Source organism: Phoenix dactylifera, chromosome 17 (genome assembly GCF_009389715.1).
Source record: "Phoenix dactylifera cultivar Barhee BC4 chromosome 17, palm_55x_up_171113_PBpolish2nd_filt_p, whole genome shotgun sequence".
NCBI lineage: Eukaryota > Viridiplantae > Streptophyta > Magnoliopsida > Arecales > Arecaceae > Phoenix > Phoenix dactylifera.
Genome location: NC_052408.1, coordinates 10755976 through 10782591, shown reverse-complemented (window position 1 = coordinate 10782591; position 26616 = coordinate 10755976). Strand labels below are relative to the sequence as shown.

General features: G+C 39.4%; 1 protein-coding gene across 1 annotated transcript; it reads left to right on the top strand.

Moving 5' to 3' along the window:
* The first annotated feature begins 6905 nt into the window (after positions 1-6905).
* On the top strand, positions 6906-25660 carry LOC120104222 (translation initiation factor eIF-2B subunit epsilon). The gene is made up of 15 exons (XM_039115001.1): positions 6906-7132; positions 7210-7443; positions 8844-9158; positions 10700-10807; positions 11762-11954; positions 13250-13512; positions 14310-14439; positions 15419-15498; positions 17148-17399; positions 17534-17607; positions 18934-19025; positions 19765-19847; positions 21692-21763; positions 22344-22469; positions 25355-25660. The coding sequence occupies exons 1-15, from the start codon at positions 6998-7000 to the stop codon at positions 25388-25390; spliced, it is 2193 nt and encodes a 730-aa protein (XP_038970929.1). The 5' UTR covers positions 6906-6997; the 3' UTR covers positions 25391-25660.
* Positions 25661-26616: the final 956 nt, after the last annotated feature.

The window sequence follows — 26616 nt, the reverse complement described above, 5'->3', positions numbered from 1 at the left end:
CGGTTTTGGGATCCCGAACACAGGAAGATCATTCGTAGTAATGATGTGGTATTCAATGAGAAAATGCAGCAGAGCACTGAATCAGAAACAAAACCTGTTGAGCCGTGTTTTGTGGATCCTGAAGAGGAGTCTACAAATTCTGGTCAGAAGACTCAGTCAGAGCAAGAACCTGAAGTATTGGCACCCCCTCCACAACTAAGAAGATCCACTCGTAGTACTCATGGGAAGCCTCCTCAAAGGTATGATGGGACTCTTAGTTATTTGCTGCTCACAGATAATGGCGAACCTGAATGCTTCACGGAGGCATTGGAGGTTGATACCAGGAAGGAGTGGGAGTTGGCCATGGATGATGAGATGAAGTCATTGGAGCAGAATCAAACGTGGGATTTGGTGGATCTGCCCAAGGGGAAGAAAGCACTGTCAAACAAATGGGTTTACAGGCTGAAGGAAGAGCAGAATGGGAAGAAGCGATACAAGGCCAGGCTGGTTGTAAAAGGGTTTCAGCAGAGAGCAGGTATCGACTTCACGGAGATCTTTTCTCCTGTAGTCAAGATGAGTTCTATTCGGGCGGTGCTGAGCATGGTGGCAGAAGAGGATCTTCACTTAGAGCAGCTTGATGTGAAGACGGCTTTTCTCCACGGAGATCTCGATGAGGAGATATATATGCAGCAGCCGGAGGGATACATTGCAGCTGGCACGGGTGACTTGGTTTGCAAATTAAAGAAAAGCCTCTATGGTTTGAAACAAGCGCCCAGGCAATGGTATCTCAAGTTCGATAGCTACATGCTTAAGATAGGATACAGGAGATGTCAGAAGGATCACTGTTGCTACTTCCGGGACTTCGGTACATCTTACATTATCTTGCTATTGTATGTTGATGACATGTTAGTTGCAGGAGCTAGCATGCATGAGATTGCAAAATTGAAGCTGAAGCTGTCAAGAAAATTTGCAATGAAGGATCTAGGAGCAGCGAAACAGATCCTTGGAATGCGGATCAGCAGAGATAGGTCTAAACATATCCTCAGACTATCTCAGGCGGAGTACATCAGCCGAGTACTCAGGAGATTCTGCATGGAGGGTGCCAAACCTGTTGGCACACCGCTGGGTGCCCACTTAAAGCTTTCCAAAGGGCAAAGTCCGAAGACGCGGGTGGAGGAGCTCAATATGTCAAAAATCCCGTATGCATCGGCGGTGGGGAGCTTGATGTACGCTATGGTGTGTACAAGACCAGACATTGCTCAAGCAGTGGGAGTTGTGAGTCGCTTTATGAGCTGCCCAGGCTTGGAGCATTGGCGCGCGGTCAAATGGATACTGAGGTATCTGAAGGGCACGGAGCACATGTCATTGTGCTATGGAGGTTCTGAGATCCAGTTACAGGGCTTTGTGGACTCAGACATGGCAGGGGACTTGGACGGCAGGAGAAGCACGACAGGGTACTTGTTCACCTTGGGCAGTGGAGCCGTCAGTTGGATTTCCAGGTTGCAACCAGTTGTTGCATTGTCGACTACGGAGGCGGAGTATGTGGCAGCCACAGAGGCGTGCAAGGAACTAATATGGCTTCAAGGCTTGATGAAGGAGCTTGGGAAGGAGCAGAAGGATTGCATGTTATATTCAGATAGTCAAAGTGCAATTCATCTGGCGAAGAATTCAGCTTTTCATTCGAGGACGAAGCATATTGACATACGGTACCACTTCGTGAGGTCATTGCTCGAGCAGGGACTCGTCAAGTTGGAGAAGATTCATACAAGTCAGAATCCTGCAGATATGCTGACGAAGGTCGTCACGGTGGAGAAGCTGAGGAGTTGTTCAGCTTCTGCTGGTCTTCATGCTTGAAGACGTTGAGGAGGCATCGTACCTATTTCACTAGGATGATTCAGTTTCAGTGGGAGCACAGAGGAGAGCCAAGTAACAAGAGGATATACCCAAGGTCTCCAAGTGGAAGATTGTTGGGGTATGTGGAGACCTTTGGTGATGAAGAGAATTGAAGAAAAATCAATTCTGCATAGTTTTCTGTCTGGCGGACTGTCGGAGTCGACTCGAGCTTCAGTCGAGTCGACTCGGGAACAGTCGAGTCGACTCGAGGTCCATCGAGTCGACCCGGGAGAAGAAAGGCCGAAAAACCATGTTTCTGTCTGGACTGTCAGAGTCGACTCGAGCTACAGTCGAGTCGACTCGAAGCATCGTCGAGTCGACTCGAGCCACAGTCGAGTCGACTCGAGATCGTGCCAGTCATACTGGAAGTTGTCCAGACGTGCCCGAGTCGACTCGAACTAAAGCCGAGTCGACTCGAGCTCGCGGAAATCATACGGATGAGTTTTCTTTTGGTGTTTTGTTGGCGTTTCGACGGCTATGATCATCTGAAGGTCTTGAGACTATATATAGGACTCATGAGAGCCCTAGGGTATAGCGATTGGCCGTATATTTGAGAGAGACTCTTGTTTGTGAGGCTAGGGTTCTAGAGAAGAAGAGGATTGGGATCCTACTTCTTGTGCAAAGGGAATTCTGTGTGAATCTCTTGTAGAGCGATCTCGTGTGATCGTTCGGGTGTGTGCCATCTCTGTAATCTATTCATCCTAGTTGAGATTTGGAGCGGTGGAGGACGTAGGCTATTTGTAGCCGAACCTCGTTACATCTTTGTGTTTGCTTTGCTATCTTCTTCCTATTTCTTCTTCCTTTGGTTTGATAATCCGCTGCGGTGCTCAAGTGTTTTACCCTATTGATACCACGGGGTAATCTTTTGCCCTTCGTAGGGATAAGCAAAGCGGTGATCCTTGAGTCCGGTGTCGAGGGAGCGAGAGAGTTATTCTCTCTTTGTTTTCCGACGTTAGTGGGCAGTGCCGGTGTGAGTGGGTTCCGGTGCGGTCGGACGCCAACAATTGGTATCAGAGCTATTGGTTTTTCTGCAATGGCGGATGAAGGGAAGTTGCGAATTGAGAAGTTCAATGGAACGAACTTCGGGTTTTGGAAGATGCAAATAGAGGATTACCTTTACCAGAAGGATCTCTATTTACCTCTTGGAGGTAGAGCGAAGAAACCAGAGAAGATGTCCGATGAAGACTGGGAGGTTCTCGATCGGAAGACGCTCGGCACCATAAGATTGTCACTTGCATCCCAAGTGGCATTCAACATCAAAAACGAGAAGACGACGATGGAGTTGATGGCAACATTGTCGCGGATGTACGAGAAACCCTCAGCATCAAACAAGGTATTTCTCATGAAGAGGTTGTTTAATCTTCGTATGAAAAATGGCGGCAGCGTAGCAGAATACCTCAACGAGTTCAATGGACTCACGGCCCAGTTGGAGTCAGTGGAGATTGGTTTTGACGATGAGATTCGGGCATTGCTAATTCTCTCCGGATTACCTGATAACTGGGAGGGCCTGGTGATGGCGGTGAGCAACTCTTCGGCAACGGGGAAGTTGATCTTTGATGACGTTGTGGGAGTGCTTCTGAGTGAAGAAGCAAGAAGGAAATCTTCTGGAGCTGCGGAGTCGTCTGGAAGTGCACTAAACACCTCTGACCGGGGAAGACAAAAGAAGGACGGTCGATTTCGAAGCGACTCGTAGTCGAGATCCAGCAGGTCTCGAGCACCTCAGAACAAGGGAGCGAAGTGCTGGAACTGCGGGAAGATGGGGCACTTTAGGAGGGACTGCAAATCTCCTAAAGGGAAGCAAGGCGACCACACCGAAGGAGTCAGCAAGGATCTGGCAAATCTTGCTGAAGACGGTGACATGGATGCCCTCGTTCTATCTTTATCTACCGGTGACGAGTCTTGGGTGATAGACTCGGGCGCGTCCTTCCATGCTACATCCCAACGGAAGCTTCTTGGAGGATATGAGAAGGGAGACTTCGCGGGAAAGGAGGGGCTTCCGTATACAATCCCTCTTCTAACATCAGAAGTGTTGCTGGAAATTGGACCCGGGGGCCGCCGCGAAGCCGGGGAAGGAGGGGCTTCCGCCGCAGGGGCGGCGATCGACGGCGTGCCGACTGGTGGCGTCCTCCTGGAGGGGCTAAGCTCCGCCGCTGGGAGGGTGGTCGACGGTGCGCCGGCTGGTGGCGTCCTCCTGGAGGGGCAGAGCTCCGCCGCCGGGAGGGTGGTCGACGGTGCGCCGGCTGGTGGCGTCCTCCTGGAGGGGCAGAGCTCCGCCGCTGGAAGGGTGGTCGACGGTGCGCCGGCTAGTGGCGTCCTCCACTGTGGGGTGCGAGTCCTGCAGGAAGAACCGGTGGCCGGGCTCCCCGGCGCCGGCCCTCCGATGCCTAAGTCAGAGGGGGCGAATATGTGGAGAGAGCGGGGAAGAGAGTATGTGGAAAAGACAGAGAGAATATTTGGATAAAATCAAGAGGATCAGTTTCCTCAATTGTCTGTGTTGTTTACTTCTTTCCACCCGGTCTAGGAGGGTTCTCTCCGGCTTCGGGTTTTTCTTCCCGTTTTGGTCCCCCTTTCCTCTTCCCCCCAGGTTCCCTTTTATAGGAGGATTCGGTTACCTGGGAGGTGACAGTAGGTTTGTCCCGTTCTGTAATAATTGGGCACGATTTGGCCCATTAATGGCGTGATGGAGAACGGGACCGGATCAGACCGGAATCAGGGAGTTGTCACGGTCGATCGGACCTGTTGAAGTGGTTGAACCGCCGGCCGTGGTGGGCCTGGGGTCCGTGGATGGTAAGTGCATTTATTACCGAATGAACCGGCGGTCAGGGAGAGCCATACGCTCTGATGGTTCAGTGATCCGGAGATCGTCTTGGGCCGTGTTCATTAAATGACTGAGTGCATCGGAGACTTGAGGGAGCCTCGTGCATTAATGGCAGGTCGTGCTGAATACCTGCGGAGATCTTATGCCTTGATGGCTTGAAGATAGCGGCAGGTTATAGTGGAGTTGTCAGGTCCCTTAGAGGGTCAAGCGAGAGTTGAATTATTTGGTAAAGGCATCGGCTCGGCAAGGGTGCCGAGCCGAGCTGGTCGCCCAATGGGGCACCCTGTGGCGGGGTTGCTTGAGTACTCCTGGTCGGTGCCTTCTGGGCGAGCACCTCCTAGCCGAGCGTCTCTACTTGGCGCTGTCTCTGGTCAGCGCTTTCTACTTGAGCGCTTCTTTGGTCGGCGCCCGCTGGTCGGCTCTTTCTAGCCGAGCATCCCTACTTGGTTATTTCGGTTGGGCGCCTCTTGGCGCTTTCTCCGGTCGGCGCTCCCTAGCCGAGCGCCTTTCCGGTCGGCGCTCCCTAGCCGAGCGCCTCCGTGGCGATGACTTGGGGTTTTTCCCCCAACAAGAAGAATTCCTCATAGCTTGCATTACAGCATGAGCACAAGGTTTCAGATCATCTCAAAATCAATGGATGCTTAGATCTCATTTCCAAACAATTTCCATTTGATACTTTGGCGGCTTCAAATGAAACAATTCTCTTTACACTACTGCGGGATGTATGGACTTGTGAGAGTATTACCTTGCAGATAGTCCCATGTATTCTGAAAATAATTTACTGCTGTTTCAATTGTACCTTCTGTTCGGCGAATACCTGCTTAAGTCTCTGCTTGAAGAGGATGGATGACAGAATAAACGGTGCACTTCAGCAATGATCTTTTTCCACTACGGGTAGGGATTTCTGTAAATAATTGGCTGACAAGGAGACCTAGATCACTTCATATACATCTAATTATATTAATGAAAGACAGTGTATCATAATCACAAAGGCACATTGTGCTGATGGATTCAGATATTCTGAAACTAGCAATTGCTTAGCAGTGGTGGTAACTGTTTGGCAGATAAATTGTGATGGTCTGGGTAAACCTTTCTGGCTGACTAGATGATCATACTGAGATAGGCATGCTTCCACTTTATTTGTTTTCTTCCATTTCACCCATCAAAGTTGAGAACAGCTCTTTATTCAAATTTTATAGTGACACTTGAAGGAACCAAAAGGCTGAACAAGTATCCCAGATTTACCAGAGATATTCCAGAAGTCAATATGAAACATAAAGTGTCAATCTTTGTTCATGCATAAGTGTCTCCTTTTTTAATATTAAAACCATTTATGGAATGGCTGGGGCTCGAGAAATCCCAGAATTCAACTTCTTTAGATTTCAAACTTCTAAAAATCGGCTAATATTATTTATGGTAGGTCGGTATTTGGCAACGTATGATCCATGTACAAAGTATTAAAGATTATGCAGATGCTTTGTATTGAGATTCTATACCATATAGACTTTTTTTTATTTTTTAGAAGCACTTAGACATAGAGGTAGGACCATGCCTTTTGAAGGTGGCAATTGAGTCGGGTCGGGTCAAAAATTTGTCAATCCGAATCCTATATGTTTATTAAATGTGTCAAAATTTTGGATTGATTAAACAGGCCAAGTTAGATTAAACAAGTTAAATTGCATTAAACATTTTTTAACATATTAAATAGATTTAAATAGGTTAAACATATTAAACATGGTTTGGTTTTAAATAGGTTAAATAGGCTGGGTTATAATCCGGTCCAATTATTAAACTGATCAAAACAAGTTAAATAGGTCAAATATCTAAACCTTAATCCAACCGATTTAATAAATAGGTCTAAATAGGTTGACCCTGTTTATGACCGATATTTGTATGTCAAATATAAATCTGCTTAAAGCGGGTCATTTATAGATTGAGTTAATAGGTCGGGTCATAAATTGTCGTATCTAGTGTCGGACTAAAAAGATTTCAGCTATAAAAGCAAAGGCTGGGCTATAAAGGAAAAGTCGAGGGCTATGGGAGAGAGAGAAAAAAGAAATAAAAAAATCGGCGGTGGCATTACCGTATTACCGCTATCCATAAAATCGGCGGTGGCAGTACCGCATTACCACTATGCAAACCAGAATTTCCTGAAGCGCTCCGGTTCGAACGGGTTAGATATATAGTCTTTTCGCGACTCAGCGAGTTAAAAGGTCGAAACGGCTGCCTAAAACCCCAGCTCCCCATATCGCTGTCCTCCTTTCCCTTCTTTCACTCCCTCCGGCGGCGGCGGCGACGACGGCGGCGATGGCGCAGAAGAAAGGCCTCCGATCTTCGTCCTCCGACGACCCGGAGGAGCTCGCCCGCGTCCCGCTCCAGGCCGTCCTCCTCGCTGATAGCTTCGCCACCAAGTTCCGCCCCATCACCCTCGAGCGCCCCAAGGTAACCCTAAGAAACCTAATCTTCTCTTCTACGCTTTCCTCTTTTCCGATCTTGATTCGAGACGTCGCCTTCCGGAGGTGCTCTTGCCGCTGGTGAACGCCCCCATGATCGATTATACCCTGGCCTGGCTCGAATCCGTCGGCGTCGAGGAGGCCTTCGTCTTATGCTGCGCCCACTCGCAGCAGGTTAAGGACTACCTCAACAAGTCCCAGTGGATGAAGCAGCAGGGCACGTTCGCCGTCCAACCCATCGAGTCCCGCGACTCCATAAGCGCCGGAGATGCCCTCCGTGCGATCTATAATTTTGGCGTGGTGAGTGGCCCCGCACCCTTCTCCTTCTTCTTCTTCTTCTTCTTCTCATTCAAGAGCTTTCTTTCATGCTAGATTCTTGAAACATCCGGTTTTTTTTTTTGGGATCCTTCTATTTTGGTGCACTATACTAGAAGATTTCGGTTTATTCTTTTCTCCAAGACGCTCTTAATCGTAAATGAAGATGAAAGTGGGCATAAAATTTTAAACAATAGCATATGCCCTTGACTACCATGTGCTAGATGTTATTTATCAAGAACTCCTGGTAATGAACACTTTCTTGGTTATGGCATGTTATTAGTGCACGAGTTTAGTGGTTTATGTGTGTTAAAAGCGAACCTTTGAGTAGAGTGCAATGCGTTAAGCGAAAGAGGCTAGACTGTTGCCTTTGGATTCTTGTGAGGCATATGAAGGAGGTTGCTGATGAGCAAAGAATTTTTCTTATTTCTTTGTTAGGAATGCCAAAACCAGAGAATGTAGCACTTGCTTGCTCAATGCTTTAGTGGGGACAACAACATATGTTTCTTGTTGCACATTCATGTGCAGCAATTTTTCCTTGGATACAACTTTTAAACAATACATGAATGCAAGTCGTATGCCTTAGACCAATGGTTCTGTTATTACAGACTTGTTTGTGTTAAAATACTGGTGCCACTCCTTGAGTTTGAAATTAATAAGTAGACACACATGGGCCTTGTCCAGTTTGCCATCAGGTCATAGGACAATTTTGAAACTCATTGTGGTCTGTGTTTGTCATTCTGTGATGTTATGCCACCTTGCACTACCTATTTTAAAGGTTACTTCTAGGTATTCTTGGTAACATCACATGTTCTCTTTGTGTCCTCGTGGGCTTCCCTGGCTTGTTTTGCTGTCTTGCCCGATTGTGCATTTAGATATGTTGGTTAGTGATCTTCTACCATTGCCCCTCATCACCCTGCTTCTTTTTAACAGACATGTCACTCCTCTGTGGTGACTTCTTTCTCATAGTAAGGCACACGGGTCTTCTGATGCCCTGCCATTTCATTATGCCTTGGTGCAACATATCTGCTGTTTTTACTAATGGGTTGTTTTTGACCTTGATTTTTTTATAAACAAATAGGTAATATTATTTGTAAAATCATTCCTATTGTTGTAGTTCTCTTAGATGCCTACATGCTGAATAAAATGATTCAATCTGCAATATGAAAACATGTAAAAATGTTGATGAAGGTTATTATTGGACTGAGTTCTGCTTCATTTTCGGTCCTTGGATCTCTTTACTAATTCTTGCATCGGTGACAGGTAGTCTTATCTAGGTTGTTGCTTAGTCTAGAATGGTTATTTACATTTGCACTTGAGTTGTTCAGTTAATTAATAAAAGTATGACTTTTTCCTAAATGTATATTCTCTCTTTTCCCTTGAAGATACGTGGAGATTTTGTTCTTGTAAGTGGTGACACTGTCAGCAACATGAGCTTAAAAGAGGCACTTCAAGAACACAAGGAAAGAAGGAAAAAGGATCCACTTGCTGTTATGACCATGGTTATCAAACAGTCTAAGCCTTCATCCTTAACACATCAAACACGGCTTGGTAATGATGAAATTCTAATGGCCATTGATCCTGATACGAAAGAGCTTCTGTACTATGAGGACAAGACAGATCAGTCGCAGCGGTTTATTACTCTTGATAAGATGTTACTAGCCAATACTCCTACTCTACATTTGCACAATGATAAGCAGGTTGTTATTTTGATTCCAATTTTCTTCAATATTATCTTTGCAGCTTTGTCATCTCTCCTTATTTATAAAGGTGTGCTGTCATGTCCAATGAATGCTGGCGATGAAAAATTGTCCTCTTCACTTTTTTTTCCTGGGAATGATGGTGACTGCAACTTATATAATGAGAAAATACCTCAAAATGGAGTTCAATCTATGCTGTCCAACCTTCTGAGTTTATGGATAGAAAATGTTCATCTCTGTTTGCCATGATATAGATGCGGGGTGTTTATCTTAGTATGTTATTCTTGTGATGCTAGTGCTGTTTAATATTCTCATTTTACTCACTTTTCATGTGAATGTAAATATAGATTTGCGCTCATTCTTCTGTTTCTGTTTTTAAACTGAATCAGACAAATTGGATGTACTAATATTTTCTACAAATTGAGAATACCCCTTCAAAAAGAAGTTCCCGTACAAACCATGTGTTGTGAATTTCATTAACCATTCCTGAATTTTGTGTCCATGTTAGCATCTGTATCTTTGTTGCTGTGGCAACAATTGATTCTATTATTTCCTCAATAATTTATGCTTTGATAGGATTAACGACTGCTCTCAACATAATCTGTTCTATACTTTTTTGGAGCTTTATGACTTGGAACGTCATCTCTATAAGTTTCCTATTTTGGTGGGAAAGGGATTGATTACTGCTGGTCTTTTTCTTTAAATAGTTTTCTTAAGGTAATAGTTATCTTTATTAAGATAGTCGTTGATGAAATCATCACATTGCTCATTATGGGCCGTTCAACATCACATTCCAAGTTTGAATCAGCAAAAAAAAAAGATCTATATCAAGATCTGCCGTACCGCCTCGTACTGCCCGGTACGGGATGTGCCGAATCATACCGAAAGAAAACTGGTACAAAACAAACATTCAAGTCGGTACAAGCCCCATACGGCTTGTACCAAGGTGTACTGAGATAAAAGTTAAAAAAAACGGATAAGAGAGCTATTTCGGCACAAAGGTGTACTGTACCGTACCAACAAAGTACCGATACGATACCCGATATCAAGATTGCGGACCTTGGTCTATATGATGGCTTAAAAAACTTGGGCCACTGATAATTATATCCTTTGATGATAAAAAAAAAAAAGATGAAGTTGATTGAATTGTGCTCCACTCGAGGACATCGAACCTATTAGATTACCAGAATTGGTTAGGAAGAAATTTTTGGCCTTTTGTAATTACATTCTCCTATAATATGATAAGTTGTCTGCACACTTATGGTGCTCATAATTTGGTTACTGTAATGAGTAACACTCAAGGCGAGCGTATGTTGAGTATCTTAAGGTTTTAAAGGTGCCTTTCACCGAATCAGGACCATATTCTTTGATCATGACAGATTGTAATCAATCTATCACTATTTGTTTGTGTGCATGCTCATATATGTATGAGTTGAAGTAGTTTTATCTAGATAGTCTTTATGATTATGATTTCCGGCTAATCTGGTTTGTCTGGGACATTTAATTATTTGTGCCTAACGCATTAAAATTTGCTTTTGCAGGATTGTTACATAGATATATGCTCTCCAGAAGTTCTTAGTCTCTTCACTGATAATTTTGATTATCAACACCTTCGCCGTCATTTTGTGAAGGGGTTGCTTGTTGATGACGTAAGGCCTGTTCTTCATATTTTTATAAGTAATTGGTCACTTTCAGGATTCATTCATCATCATGTGAACATGTGCCATGCAGACACACATTTACATTTGCTTTGGTCTTAAAACAATGTTAGATATTTATATATATAGATATATCATCCATTGGTCTCTCTGATTTTTCATTTTACTGATTAGTTTGATTGCTAATGTCTTCACTGCCATCTTGTATAGGGTTTGCTTGTTGATGATGTGAGGCCTGTAATTCATATTGCCAATTCATCATGATGTACACATATGTCATGCGGTCACACATACGATACTTTTATAATTTTTCAGATCTCATTAGAGATTGTTGTATGAGGCTATAATCTGATTTCTTATCCTCCAGATTTCTGTGTATCTAAATTTGTATGTATGATATGATGCAATCTGCTTATACTGTGATTTCAAGTCATACTCTTTTTGCTTTTTATGGCTCTTGACATTTTTTCCCCATTAGCATTGGATCAAATGAACTGGTATGTTCAATTCAACATACACAAACATGCATATGCATTTGCACTCATATTTGTTGTCTCCAACTTATGTGATCTTCTTATTGTTATTATTGTGCGGCACTAATATTTGGTGATGACTCCCTAGTTTTGTTTTAATATTTAGATGCCCAATCGAGCTCACTCTATGCTTACTGCTTATGTAATCTTTCTATTATTAGTTAGTGCAAAAATTATAATATCTATGTTCATGCATGACATTTGCTGAGATGCTTGTGTTGTTTGTGCCTGAGGTTATTATGTTACAGATTCTATTTGATGGGAAATTTATAAGTTGTTTCTTAGTTCTGAGGCGAGGCTTGAAGTTTTAGTGGTCAAGCCTTAAGAGTTTGGTGGCAATTCTCCCATTTGTATTGTAGTGATTTTTAGTCCATCTTAGCGATTACTTATTAGCTATTGGCAATTTATTCAGCTCATGGGATACAAAATTTTTACTCATGAAATTCATTCAAGTTATGCGGCAAGAATAGATAATTTCAGGAGTTATGACACAATCAGTAAAGACATAATTCAAAGGTGGGCATATCCTATGGTGCCGGATGTTCAATATTTTGGAAGCTGCTCACAGATGAAGCTAGACAGACTGGGAATTTACAAAGCACCTGGTATGTCAAGCGCATATGGTTTAACATCATCGTATATTAATTAGCCATTCTTGCCAGCCGATTTTTTCTTTGCTACCTGTACAGATATGTAGATAGCATGCATCTTCTTTAATTTACATTTGGACATGTAGTGCATAGCTCCCTTTAATACTTTGACCTTGTGGAGTAATCCCCAGAAATGCTCTCAACAAATATAGATGTTCTCAAAAAATCCATTGTTGATTATATGCCTTCAAAAACATGAATTGTTACTTTGACAACTTTCTACAATTAGTCAAATTATTCAATAGCCATTATTGCCCCTATGTTCCCCATTGCCTTATTGCCCCTATGTTCCCCATTGCCCTCCCCCCAACTTTCAGTTGCTTTTGATTTGTTGATTGCAAGGTTTTAAATACCGGTGCCAAGCCCCATACCTTTTTTCCATTGGAAGGGTACAAAATCGGAACAATATCGGTTTCCATAGTAAGTACTGAAACTTACCAGTAATAGTTTCATGTCAAAATAATACCGGACCGATGGTACCATCCCATTCATGTACCATCCCATTCAAAAACTTACCAGTTTTTGAATCCATGGTTGATTGTTTTACAGCAAGCAACTACCTGGGATCCATGTACCTACCAGTGCGGTTGGTACAGTATTGTCAAAATGCAGTGGTACGGTTGGTTTTGGCAACCTGACTGCCGTACTAGTGATAGTTTCATGTCAGAACAATACCGGACCGATGGTACCATCCCATTCTGCCAGTTTTTGAATCCATGGTCGATTGTTTTACAGCAAGCAACTACCTGGGATCCATGTCTGCTCGTGGCAATTGTTGACTTTGCAGGAAGAAAAATAAGCTTTGTTGACTTCATAACTCGGAACCTAATTAGATAAGCTAATCAAGTTGATCCAATATCTTGTATGACTTTCTAAAGCTTAAGTTCCATACCTATCTCCCTATTTTTTGTCAAAATGTACATAAATTTGCTGTTGAATGGTGAGAAAATGCTAGAAAATCAATTCATATGCATAAGAGAACAAATCAAAGTGGGAGAATCAGGAGGAGCTAAGATAATCTAATACCATTCTGTATAACTTTTAAGGAGGGCTGGATTGTGGTTTGACTTGGTTGTTGTATGCATACCGCCTGCCACCATAATTAAGATACTCTTTTTCTTGTAAAATGTTAATCCTTGGGATGTTTATAATCCATGTAACTGACAATCTGTCTTCTTTTCTGGTTTTTCTCTGGATATAATGTTGCATTTTGCTTATGATAATTTGAACTATTCTTACTTTTCCTTCAGAGGTCAACCAGTCACGCACAGCACAAATTCGTGCCTTTTCATTGGTTGGAAATGGAACCACCATTGGCGACCACAGTGAGATATCTAATTCAGTTATTGGTCAAGGTTGCACCATCGGGCGCAATGTTTCAATCCAAGGATCCTACATCTGGGATAATGTCATCATCGAAGATGACTGTAAACTAAGTCATGCGTTAGTTTGTGATGGTGTTCACTTAAGGGCAGGGGTTGTTTTGGAACCTGGTGTCATACTATCATTTAAGGTACATAATCTTTTGGTTAAAAATTTTTATGTTACAGGCTAAGGAAGCCTTTTTCTACTTGCAGAATGTGGCAACGTTATCATATAGAGCTAATTATATTTATACCACAGGGGCTACTTAGTCACACGGCCTTTATTTATTTTTTAATTTCTTCTACATACATTAACATGATTCATATCGGGCGTGTCACCGGGAAATATAATTATTAGTAAAATACTTATTGTTTTTGAAGATGGACCTTGTGTATCTTAATCCAAGCACATAAGCTAGCTAATGTTGCTGGAGATCGATACTAAGTTTTCATGGTAACATATCAGATATCTGTTCCTTTTTCTTTTTTCTTTTTTTTTTTAATAACTAGATGCCATATACATATACAAACATGTATATATATATATATATGCTTTCTGTTAGATTCCCACTTATAATCTTTTGTAGTAAAGCATACATGTTGCAAAAAGCAATTAGTGCCGCTGAGGTTAATGATATCTTCTTGGTTGACATGATTGCATGGTTTCTTGGGCTACTCATAGTAATTGTTGTCTATCAGTATCACAAGGAACATTTGATGGTGGAAAAGTCAATGCAACCATGTTACTGTTTCATATATTCTCATGGTTCTATCTTGAAGTTTGTCTTATATGTTATAACATGCATATCTTGCGATATTTATATTGGTCTTGTTCGATGAAACATGTAACCGTCTTTATCACCATGTAATTGTTTCATCAGATGATTGAAAAATAAGAATTCTTTAAAGTTAAGTGTATTGGAATATCTAATGATTTTTTCTTCAGGTCGAAGTTGGGCAAAAAATTGTGATTCCTGCTTATTCAAAAGTATCTTTACTTCCACAACCATCCAAGCAAGACAGTGATGAAGAACTTGAATATGCTGATGCCAATAGTGGAGTTGTGGAGAGTCCATGTAAATTCTTTAAACTTTGATAATCTAGTTCTTTTCTCATTTTGCTTGAGAATATGAAAGTTTTATGAACTTTTGCAAAAAATATGAAATCTTTCATTTAGACATTCTGGTTCTGTCCCCTAATTGATTTTTCATTTTTTTCTTATTAAGCTACCTTCCATTGTTTTCCATCTTCAAATAAAAGTGGGAGACCTCTAGCACTATTAGACTTCTAAATAATGGAAATAATTAAGGGGTCCTATCTTTAATTGACAAATAAATAACCCCAATATCCCCCTTAACTATTGGGGAAGAAAGGATTACTGATTATAAATATGCACAAGAAGGTTGCAGAAAGATGATAACACAGGATAGTAGTCTTAGCCTGATGCTATGCTACCCCCAATCTGAACAAATGATGAGTTCATTTGAGCCAATATTGTGGCCTAACACAAGGAGGTCTTTGATGGTTTCTTAATAATGGATTAAGAAGCTTATTTTTTTTCAGTGACCTTAAATTCCTCCCTAGCTTGAGCTTTCTAGCAAAAAGCCTCATGAGACAATTACTGATGGTCTTGACAAGGCCCTCTGTCATGCATGCAAAGGCAAATGCTCCTTAGTGACATGAATATCCTCATCCAGCACAGTTTTTGATGGTTTCAAGTTATTTCAGAGTTCAGACAGAAAACCACCTAGGAAAAGGGTGTTTTGCATCTTACTGATTAACGTTTCAATTCACTTGAAAGGGAAAGTTATTGTTCCAGTCTTGTTTCTAATATTGTGAGATCAAGCTAAAATGAGATGAGAGGTATAATATTCAATTATCTAGTTGATTAGCTTAATAATTTCTTCTTACTTTAAGCCTTCTTTTCCATTCATTACCATATCATATTTTATGGAATGAAGATATATGTTTGATCATTATTGCAAATAAGCATTGTTGATTATTCAGTGTTTATTGTTGTGTAACTTACGTGCTGTGATGGTGCTTATTCTGCAGCAATTACTAGTATAGTGAATACTAGAAATGTGGATCCTGTGCCAGATTCATCAGATGCAGAACATTCAGACACATCTGAGGCATGTTAAATGTTTCTCTGCTGTTTATGCTTCCTCTAACTTATGTTAACATTTATCTTGCAGCTTGTATGCTGTCTAAAATTAGCTTTTTAAAATAGGTTCCTGTGCCATATATTTTTTTTTTCAAGAGCTAAGCGAACTTTCTCATAAAGAGAACAAAAATTCTAAGCTCATATATGTTTTCATATATTAATTATGTGAAAGTACTTTAGTTGCCTGGTCTCAATAGTCAAAGAATTTACTTGTCACATGTCAAGTCCTTAAGGGATGGCCTATCATGTCTTGTTCTAATCTAGCCTTATTTATGATGCTTTCCCAACTTCAAAATCTTCCTCAATCACTGTAGCGCACACTTTTGAATTATGTGCATCTCTTGGCAAAGTCTCACACAAGGTATGCGGTACTGGTACCGGTAGGTATACCGGTTGCCTATCAGATCTGTACGGTACCGGTTCACTTATGATATGGCACTTTCCTTGATGGGAACTAAAATACGAAAAGAGTGATAAAAGAAGAAAGGAGAAGTTCATGGGGTTAAGGGAAGAGGTTTATTCAGTCAAAGTTATATGAGGAGAGGGTAGCAAAGTATAGATGAAGGAAGAAAGTCTATGTTTGACACCAGTAACCCCCTCTTGATGGAGGACGGTGAGGACTTCTGCTCTTGTATTTAAAGGAAATCTCATCTTTGTAATCCATGTCCTGACTTTTTGGCACTGAGTCTTTGTGCTGCCCATTTTATTTGATGCTCTGTCACCTGTTATTACCACCATTCACTTGGTGTAATGACTATTTTCCTCATCCCTAGACCCTTGTACAACCCCATAACTTTCCTATTCCTCTTTATGTACACATGTGGGATCACCTAACATGAGGAGGTTTGTTTGGGTTGACCAAACCTTTCAAGCAGCCTATCACTAATCTAGGTATCATCTCTGTGTTTTTGGTTTAGCTTTGAAGGACACGTATATGTCTTTTGATCAAAGTCACTCCCTCCGTTTTAAAGCCTAGAATTTAGCTTTCTGAAACCTTAATTTCTTTCCTGCTGTTATTAGTCTATGAATTCAAACTAGTTCTATCTTAGAATTCTGATTCTCTTCACTATTTTCACCGGATTAAATGCTAATCTGGCAGTTGGGGAATTTAGGACCTTGCATGAATAACATGAGTATTTCTTTTGCAATTTAGTATTTATTATAAGTTTTACACAAGATGTTTCTGGATCTGGTCTTTTGAACACTCATTATTTGCATGATCAGGTAAGAGTAAGAATGCAGATTTTTCAGTTAAGAACTTAAGATGGTTATTTTAATTTTATCTCATTCAAATTTCTACTCTCTATAGATTTAATTGATTAAAGTTTTTCCAAACAGAAAGCCTGTCTATCATATATAATTAGTTAATTGTTTTAGTAGTTTCTTCTTATCTATTCCTAAGAAAATATGACCTGCACCTTCTATTTTCTTCCATTGATACATGATTAGCTTTTCTATTTTGTAGAACTTAAGATCTAGGCTATTTTATGCCTACTTGCTATTAGCATGTCTTTCTGCCTTTACTATTTGAACAGTCTTCTGCCTTATAGTTCAATTCCCCTCTGCCTCCTCTTCTTTCAACTTGTAGTTTTCTTCGTGTCAAATTTTGTCATGTAGGTTGGTATATCTGGAGTTGGTTACATTTGGTTAACCTCTGAGGGTGGACATGAGGAAGAATGGAGGCATTCAATTGCACCCATACCTGCAGAAAAACTAATGGAGTTCTTTCTTAGTGCTCATGCTGATCTTGAGGTATCGAATCAAGATGTAAATAGTCTTCCAGCTTCAGGGGAATTGCAAGTTGACTCAGAGAGTACTGGTTTTGATGATGGTGAAGATTATAGAGATTCTGCTGATTTTGAGAAGGAGGTAATACACAAATAATTTGTTGTCTTTGATAAGTTCATCCTTTTCCTGCCATACTTGCTGCTTTAATTCTCTCTCCCTCTCGCATGCACGCTCACTCGCTCTCACTTTTAATTTTTTTTTTTTGCCACTTTTAGGTAGAAGCAACTTTTCACCGGGCTCTTGCAGGCGTGAATCAAGATAATGTGATTTTAGAAATTAATTCACTCCGGTAGAATCATACTTTCCTTCTGTGAATTCAATGGCTTGTCTTCTATCTTCTATTTGACTAATGTGTCAAGGCATTTTTGTTGTTCGCGAATCCTATTTGTGACATTCTGTTAGCTATTCTTTTGTGTAGCAACATATTTTATATTGAGTATTATTTATTGTTAAGAAAGTGAATAAGATTAGGGATGATTACCGTTGCTGATGGTTGTTATGTGCCATCTGTCCTATATCCTCAGACATGTAATTATATTTAGAAAAATTATAGCCAATGAATAATGTTCAGTGACTGGAGACATACATTCATGAAAATGGACTGCTGCATGGGCTGTGCAAGTTTTGACTGCTTACATATAGCTTCCAGGATCGATCCTGAATCGATGTCTCATATAGCTTGAAAACTGGTTTGATGGTTTTGTCACAACTTTATGGTAACTATGATCAGGTTATTGTTCTCTATGGACATATCTCTTGTTAAAGCTTAGGTCCTTCACATCTGAAAATCACTTTCCATCGCTCCAGCATACACAGAGATTTACCTTCTCTATTCAACCCATGCGATACTACCTTTTGTTGCTTAACATGTGGATTTTAGCTTCAAGGGGCTTTTCTAATGCTACCATCTGGTATGTGATATCCTGGATTCCTAACAGTATGAGAACATAGTAAATGGTGGTGCTTGTTTATAGGGGCAATAGTGAGCAGCAATTGTGTGCTTTCAAATGCTAGGTTGTGCATGCTAGAATAATTACAATAATTAAGTTCTCTGGTATCAATTTTAGAATCGCAATATAATTGAAAGAAAGATTTCATGATTGCACTAGGTAATATGGCCATTGTGGGACTACGTACAATCTTCTTGTGGATCTGGTATCTGAGCTGGAAGGTTCTTGAAATTAGGATGATTTCCACAACCAAAGAATGCACTTCTCTCTCTCTCTCTAAACTAACTGGCAATTTTAATTCTCTATTTGTGAAACTTATAACGAGTTACTTTGACTTGCTTCGTAATTATATGTATTTATTTAAATGATTTGCTGCATTTATTGCTCAGAGGTGTGCAATAAGTCTGTAAGGCCGAGAACTGTGTCATCGTATCCTGCACATTTTGGATGGAAAAAAGCATCTAATGCACATTGACTGCCATAATCATAGTGCTATTATATGAATAAACAGTAGCTGGTCTTTTTTCACGTATTTTTTTTCTCTCTAAAGTTTTCCTAGTTTCCAAAACAACTTAGAATAGGTACTGTGCTGCTTTTTTCTTATGATACTAATTTCCTCAATTTAGCAACATATTTCATTAATATCTGTCTATTCTGATGAACAGGTTATCATACAACATGTCACATGCAGATTGTGCTGGGTCATTATTTTATTCCATAATGAGATCAGCTCTAGCATTTCCTCATTCTTGTAACCGTAAGTATTTATTTTGAAATTGTGGCTATTATGGATCAAGGTTCGCTGTCTCGGTACCGGACCCCGTACTGATGCTACACTATTATAGTGCCGGTATGGTACGGTACGGTATGTCCGGTATGGTATGACATACTATGTTTTGGATGATTTTTAGACTAGGTTCTTTTATAAGGTTGATTATTGCAGGCATGCTTATTTTCATGTAAAATTAATTTGAATATTGTATTATTCAATTTGTATCATGCATGTAGAAGAGATATACATTGATATAGGTTAATACACATGCACCTGATGCATATGGTACAGTGATACACGTCCTTCTGTCATTTCTGTGCCCTGCTAGCATGATTGGATAAGATACTTCGGTGATTTATCTGATAATAGCATAGTACATATATATGATGCAGACCATAATTTTTTGGAAACCAAGGACCAAATTATCAAGACTTGGAAGCTTGCTTTGGTAGCTGTTTTAACCATTCATATATGTGAAAGGAAAAATCCAGTATATGAAACTGAGCTCCAGAATGCTCGATACTTATGGTTATAGTAGAATTCTTGCTAGGATTTTAAGTACAAGAATTCTGAAAATTAATAGTAAATATCATCGCTTACTGCTTGCAAATTTTAGCAAGAATAATTTTGATATTCTCCATTCCTTTTACCTGAGTTCTTTGTCCTTAGATAATTTAAAGCTTGTTTATTTTACTGTCACTAGGAATTTCACTTTAATGTTCAGGTGAGCTGCTCCTGAATACTGGAAAGGAACTCGGCAGGTGGAAGGATCTTTTGAAGCATTACCTCAAAACTATAGATGAAGAGGTATTTCTGTGTAGATTTTATAGTTGTCATCCTTTTAACTATTACTCCTGTCATTGCTACAATTTGAAGCAGTAAACCAAATTTTAATGTTGGCTGCATCTGTTTTATAAAGTTGCTTTAGTTGATTTCTCATTATTAAGCATACTAAAGCTTGCTTTCTGCCACTTTTTTATTGATATGATCGCCGCCAGAATATTGGATCTTCTCTATATATTTTTTTTTATAAAAATTTTCTCCATAAATTGATTCTGTATAAAATATTAATTCATAACTGCAATGCTTTTCTGCATTTAATCCATCCACTTGCATCTATCTATATTCCAAACTAGATCATACAAAAGGGCTTGTAAGGGTGTTTCAAAAGAATAAGTCATCATTGCTAGCACCAAAGGGGCTTGGAAGGGCGTTTCAAAAGAATAAGTCATCATTGCTAGAAACAAATTTCACAAGCCGATAGGCACATGGTTCCTCTTGATAGATATGGCTGGTTATGGATGGCTTCTTTAGTAGATTGCAGATCATCTCAGATGGGGAAACTTTTATGTTGTTGATTGCCAACAGAAGTACCATGTACATAACTACATTTGTCTTGGAAGATGGTATACATGTGGCTTATGCAATATGCTTGGATTCCTGTAGAAATAAGGAATATGTTCAACCAGGCTTTACTTGGATCCATCAATTTCTTCCAATCACATCATATAGCAATCCACCCTTATATTGTGTTTGTTAAGAGTGCGTCCTTAGTTGTGTTGAATTAATATTGTCCTGCGTTCTGACTATGAAATATCTCCATTTGGCGATGCTAACTCGTACACACCTTAGGCTGTGGTTGCCTTTGCTGGTGCACATAAAATAGAGTCCTATTATTTCATATAAATTACAAATAGATGGTCAGATCATAGTGTCAACACTTTAAGGTGTATCTTAACATTATAATTACCGAATGCTTAATCAGAGTTGAAAAAGAAGACCCGAAATTTTGTGAACAATGCGGGGTGGAATTTGTTGATTCTAGGATACGAAGATATCAAATGGGATACATCAAACTCGCATGTCCAGTGACCCATGTGTGGTATTTGAAACGTCTTCCTAGTTATATCGCGTTGTTTGATACATAATTAACTGTTCAATATTTAATTGCTCAAGTAATTTTTCGGCCTGCATCAGTGACCAAAAATGTTTTTGGATCTCATATTTCTTATCTTGAATTTTGATGTGATGATGATGTGCCAGTGGTTTTTGCTCTAGCTTTAGGTCATAATATAACTTGGAGCTTTCATGGCATCACCTATCTTGTAGTTACTGCAGTTAAATTGCCGTTGCTAAATGTGCTCATAAGATGAGCTCACTTATCTCTCTTGGTATTAGGTTGGTATTATAAAATGTTACTTTTTATATTATACAATATAAGATTTTCCCATTTATGTCTCATAGGCATGTCTATGTCATGCAGCAACCAGATATTTTCTCAAGTTTCCATCTACTGTAAGTCTACTAGATATGCATTCATTTTTCTCTATTTTCTGTATAATAATTCCAAGATAACCGAAAAAAATGGTTGTGCTACCTCCTAAATACCAATTCCACTTAAAATTTTTACCAGTTATTTTATGATTAGGCACTCTAATCTATTTTTCTTTTCTCAATAAATAACTTTTATATCTATTATCACACTATGTCATCTAAATATTAAAATTTTTCTTACCTTACCAGGAACTGTTCAGATGATGTTTATATAACTTGTTCCTTACTCTTTTTTGTTAAAAGAAATGTTTTTTCCTGAACATAGTTCATAATTCTATTGAACTGTCTTAATTGGTTCTGACCCAATGACATTGCAGATTGAAGTATTATTGAAGTTTGAGGAGATGTGCTTGGAGACTGCCAAGGAATTTGCTCCTTTATTTTCAGCCGTAAGTCTCCTTTACAAAAGTAATAAATATCCTAATGTGAAAGCTACATTATATTCTATTGCATAATGGAGGGTGCATCAGTGTGAAGATTATAACATGGAGTTGAATATTGTTAGCTGGATGTGAAATATTCAGAACTTTACATAAGTTGGTGGTTGTTGCTAAAGCTGTATAATAAAGAAGATTATGGCTTTATTCAGTATGCCTTTGTGTTAACTATGCTGTACATTTACAATTGGGTGTTTGACGGTTTTGCTGTTACTTGCTGAAAAATGAAGATGTTCAGTCTGGTTGAAGGCATCCGCATGTCTTGATGTTCAATCTGGTGTATCACTTGTGACAATGAAACTTATGGATAGCTATGACTGCCACCAAATTGGATGCATCGGGCATGTTTGGACCTTAACACTCATTTTTTCTCATGAAGAACAGCAAAGAAAGTGGTGAAAATTGGATATAGTGCATATGATAATGATAATTGTATTCGTAGCACAATGTGTCAATTTAAAGCAAAAAATTCTTATCTGTGAGTGAGATTTTTGAAGCTTTTGTTGATTGAATATATATATTTTTCTGGTAGATCTTGAACCACCTGTATGAGAAGGACATCTTATCAGAGGATGCAATTTTGTCATGGGCAGAGGAGAAAGAAGGAGCGGATGAATCTGATAAAATCTTTGTTAAACAGTCTGAACAATTCCTCAAGGTATGCATTTAGGATAATTAAAACCCATCAAGGTTAATAATCTTCATTAGCAGCTGTCCATCTTTTTTTTTTTTTTGATGATACCAAATATGGGCATTGTTAGGACTTAGGAGTCTGAAGTAACGATTGACTGGAATATATCTTGTATGTTCAAAACTTAAAGTTTTTGCGAAGTTATTAATGTAAAAGGAGAATAATCTTAAAACCTTATGTGCTGGTCAACTTTCGAGTAACATATGCAGTCGTATAAACTGGTAGATTTATCTAAAAAAATCCAAAATAACCTGCATTAGTCTACTTCATAATCTGATCACTAACAAAAGCATAAACAAGTAGCTAAACATTCAAAACCTTGATTACGTAGTGCTTGACTGGAAACAAAATTGGCATGCTACAAAAGCCTCTTGCACAGACACTAATGGTTAGGGATATGATTATTATTAGGGGCAGCAACTCTAACCTGGACCTGTTTATCTTACCTGTTTCATCCTAGACTCGGCTAGACAATCTGACCTAACCCGGAACTGACCCACCAAAGCTGACCCGCTGGATTTGTGGGTTGAGCATGGGTCAGAGATCCCATCCTGCCAGTGGGATGGGTCAAATTTGGGGCGAAGGTTCTGATGTGGTCTGGTCAGAACAGTTGAGGCCTTTAGATGGCCACTTGGTATAAAGTAATACAAAACTTAAAACTTTTAAACATATTGGATAATATGAGCAATTGAAGATGTCTTGCTATTAGATTGTTGTTACTAATCATGGGAAATAGGTAGTTCTTAATGGATGCCCAAGGTATAGTCCAGAATAGCAGAAAAATGCCCAAAATGATCATTCTGATAACTTGCTTAGTTTTCATGCCTAAACAATAAAAAAACCAAAAATTAAATCTACCTGGGACTTAGGAAGGTCAGCCTGCTTAGTTGGCTTGGATTGTTTCAGGTTGCATCGGGCACTTATGGACTTGATATAGGTCCTTGACCTGACCTGAACCCAAGTCAAGCCAACCCTTGTCACCAAACTAGCTAAGATCGGCTATGTGAATCATTTCCTCCATTCTGCTAGATTTAGTGTTATACTTTTGAATGATGTTAAGATATTTAGTCCTTACATACTACTCCATCCCATGTGATTGTTGGTCTACCTCTACTCCTATTTGTTTTTTCTTCAAAAATCAAATCACTATTTCATACTGATGCGTGCTTCAGCCCACATTGTACATGTCCGAACTATGTAAGTCATCATTCTCTCAATTTATCCTCCTTTGGTACTATCTTTATCTTTTTATGAATGATTTCATTTCAAATTCTACATGTATACTTGATTCTTTTCCTGTTTTCATCTTTTTGAAGTTACTCCACCTAGTTTTTGTACATAGGCAGTTCCAATCCTAATTAAAGGAGGGTTGTGGCAGGTTGATGGCTAGCTTAAAACTATAGTTATATTGTATGAACATGAAGCTCGAGAAAACCATTGGGGTGCTCTCTACTAGCGGCACGTTGCTTCAGACCCTAGGTATAGTAAAAGGTGGACAAGGGTTAACTAGTGCACTTCCTAGAAATATAATGCACCATATTGGTACTTAGATGTGAGAAGTAGGCAAGTGTTCTCTCACTTAAATAGATATGTGTGGATCAAGAAGTTGTCCTAAAAAAAAGGTACATTTAGCAACTTAGAATATAGGATCGTTGATGGGAAATTTATGGAATTAATCGATACAACGGCTAGGAGGAGAGTTAACATAGCTTGCTTGCAAAAGACAAAGTGGATATCAAAGAAAGCAAAGGAAGTTGGTAAGATCTATTATAATCTTTTTGGTATACGAGGAAAGGTTTGAATAAAAATGGAGTGGAAATTATTTTAGATAAAGAGTTAAGGAAATGAGGTTGTAGACATTAAGAGAGTATGAGATAGAATAATTTTGATAAAATTGGTGTTAGGAGGGGTCTATTAATATCTTTAGTGCTGATGCTCTTCAAGTTGGATTGGATGATGCTACAATGCAATAATTTTAGGCGGGCATGGATGGATTAACTCTAGAGATTCCTAGTGGAAAAAAAGATATTTATCAGAGGAGATTTGAATGGACTTGGGAAAATATAATTTAGGTTTTGAAAGGGTGAGTGGAGGTTATGGTTTCAGGGAGAGAAACGTGGAAGAAGATGTCATTTTGGAGTTTGTGATTATCATAGATTTTCTTTGAATATCAAAAATCAAATGGTAGTTATTTCTTATAACTTTAGTTTCCTCTTTTTCATTATATATGTGCTTTGTTTAGTCAAGCAACCCTTTCACCATATCTCAATGTGTATTAAATCTTAGAACAAATTGGACACTAGTAGGGGACTCGGTGTTGCCGCTCAAGTTCTTGTGAGCAAATGTACTTTATTCTATCAGCCATTCCCCAATTTAATAGTATCATGATGAACCGAGCAATCATTTTTGTCTCCTGTAACTTCCCATCTTTTTCAGCATGTCATGTCAGAAGCATGTTTCTCAGAATCTCTCTCAAAATGCAATAGCTCCAATAAGTGAGATGGCATTGTTAGGATCATTTTGGTGCTCATGTCTTCATCGATTTTTTTTTCCCTATTTCTCGGCACAGGCATCTGTTATCACAAGATATATTTATCTCTGTACTCATGTTGAAAGAAAAAGTTGATTAAATAACGCAACAAGATTTTTGATTGGCATGCATCAGTCTCTGTTGTTGTATTATCCTTTGTTCCAAACATATATGCCATGGTTCCTTACTTCGACAGGGTGCAAATATCTAATTCTCTGCACAATTAATTAATATGATAAACTATCATTTCATATTATACGCTCTTTCTGCTTGTTTTGTTCCTCAAGTCAACAAATTTTGATGTATCTGTCGGCTGATGCAGTGGCTGAGAGAGGCTTCCGAAGATGAAGATGAGTGAAGTACTGGAACTCATATGTTGGTGGATCCAAAACCTAGGTGCACTATCCATCAAATTGGTTTAGTTATTTGTATCCTTTTTAAGGAATGATCCGTTGTATAATAATTGATCCGAGATGTAAAATTGGAGTGCATGTACCCTCATTTTTGAAGATAAGGGGGAACAAATTAAATTGTATATTTCTCTGCAATCAGTACAAAAAGCATCGACTAGAAGAAAACAATGTATTTCATGAATAGCTAATTGTGCCATCCAAAGTGTTATCTTCTTCGCTGTGGAACATTAACCCTTACCAAAGCCCAGTAATTTCTTTGGTGAAAGTCACTTTGAGTGCAGACTGCTAGTGAGAGGTTATTTTCTTTTGGAAGGCTTATTCTCAGAAACGAAGCTCTCTTCTCCGAATAAAAATAAAGGAAGGAAATTGTATATCAGTAGTGAAGCCAAGTCCCATTGTACTGCGATCAACAGTCAGTGATCGTGCAACAGTAGCTGCCCAGCAATTGGTAATCGGTCAACTACAGAGAAAGAAAAAAAAAAAAAGAGGAAAGAAAAGAAAGGGACGAGTGCGCATGCAACTAACTCGAGTGATGTTCTTGAGCATTTGGAATCAAGGGCTCGTTTGGTTCGCGGGAAAAAAAGGGGGGAAAGTGTGGTCAATGGGAAAGTAATGAGATGCCTCTTGTTTGGTTGGAGTTTTCAAAGGAGAGAGAAGGGAAAGTAGTATTCCCATGGGAATGTGATTCCCACATTTCATGGGAAAGTCTTTCCCATGAGAAACATGGGAAAGTTACTTTCCCATGAGGCGGGAATCACTCCATTTTTACTTTTTCCCAAAAAGTCCCTTCAGCATTAAAGAAGCATTAAAGAGGCATTAAAAACTTAATTTTTATTAAGGGCATAATAGGAATTATATATAACTTTCCTAGGAAAGTAGATGGCCAACCAAACATAAGCACCTTGGAAATTTGTCACTTTCCCATGGTCAACCAAACATGCCAAAAGTACTTTCCTAGGCATCCTCTTCCTAGGAATTTGTTTCCCAGGAATCATATTCCTAGGAAAGAAAATGCTTCCCGCGAACCAAACGAGCCCCAAGAGAGGGAATAAATTTAGAGAGGGGAAAGATTCAGGCTCATTTGGCAAAGCGTTTATTAGGCCAAAAAGTATTTTTTGATCTTCTAAATTTACTTTCACAATAGTATTTAGTAAAAAAATAGAAAAATTAT

Coding starts and splice junctions, on each gene's coding strand:
- LOC120104222 (XM_039115001.1), top strand. CDS start 6,998: ATGGCGCAGAAGAAAGGCCTCCGATCTTCGTCCTCCGACGACCCGGAG. Junction 7,133..7,209: donor TCACCCTCGAGCGCCCCAAG/GTAACCCTAAGA, acceptor CGCCTTCCGGAG/GTGCTCTTGCCGCTGGTGAA. Junction 15,499..17,147: donor AACATTCAGACACATCTGAG/GCATGTTAAATG, acceptor TTTGTCATGTAG/GTTGGTATATCTGGAGTTGG.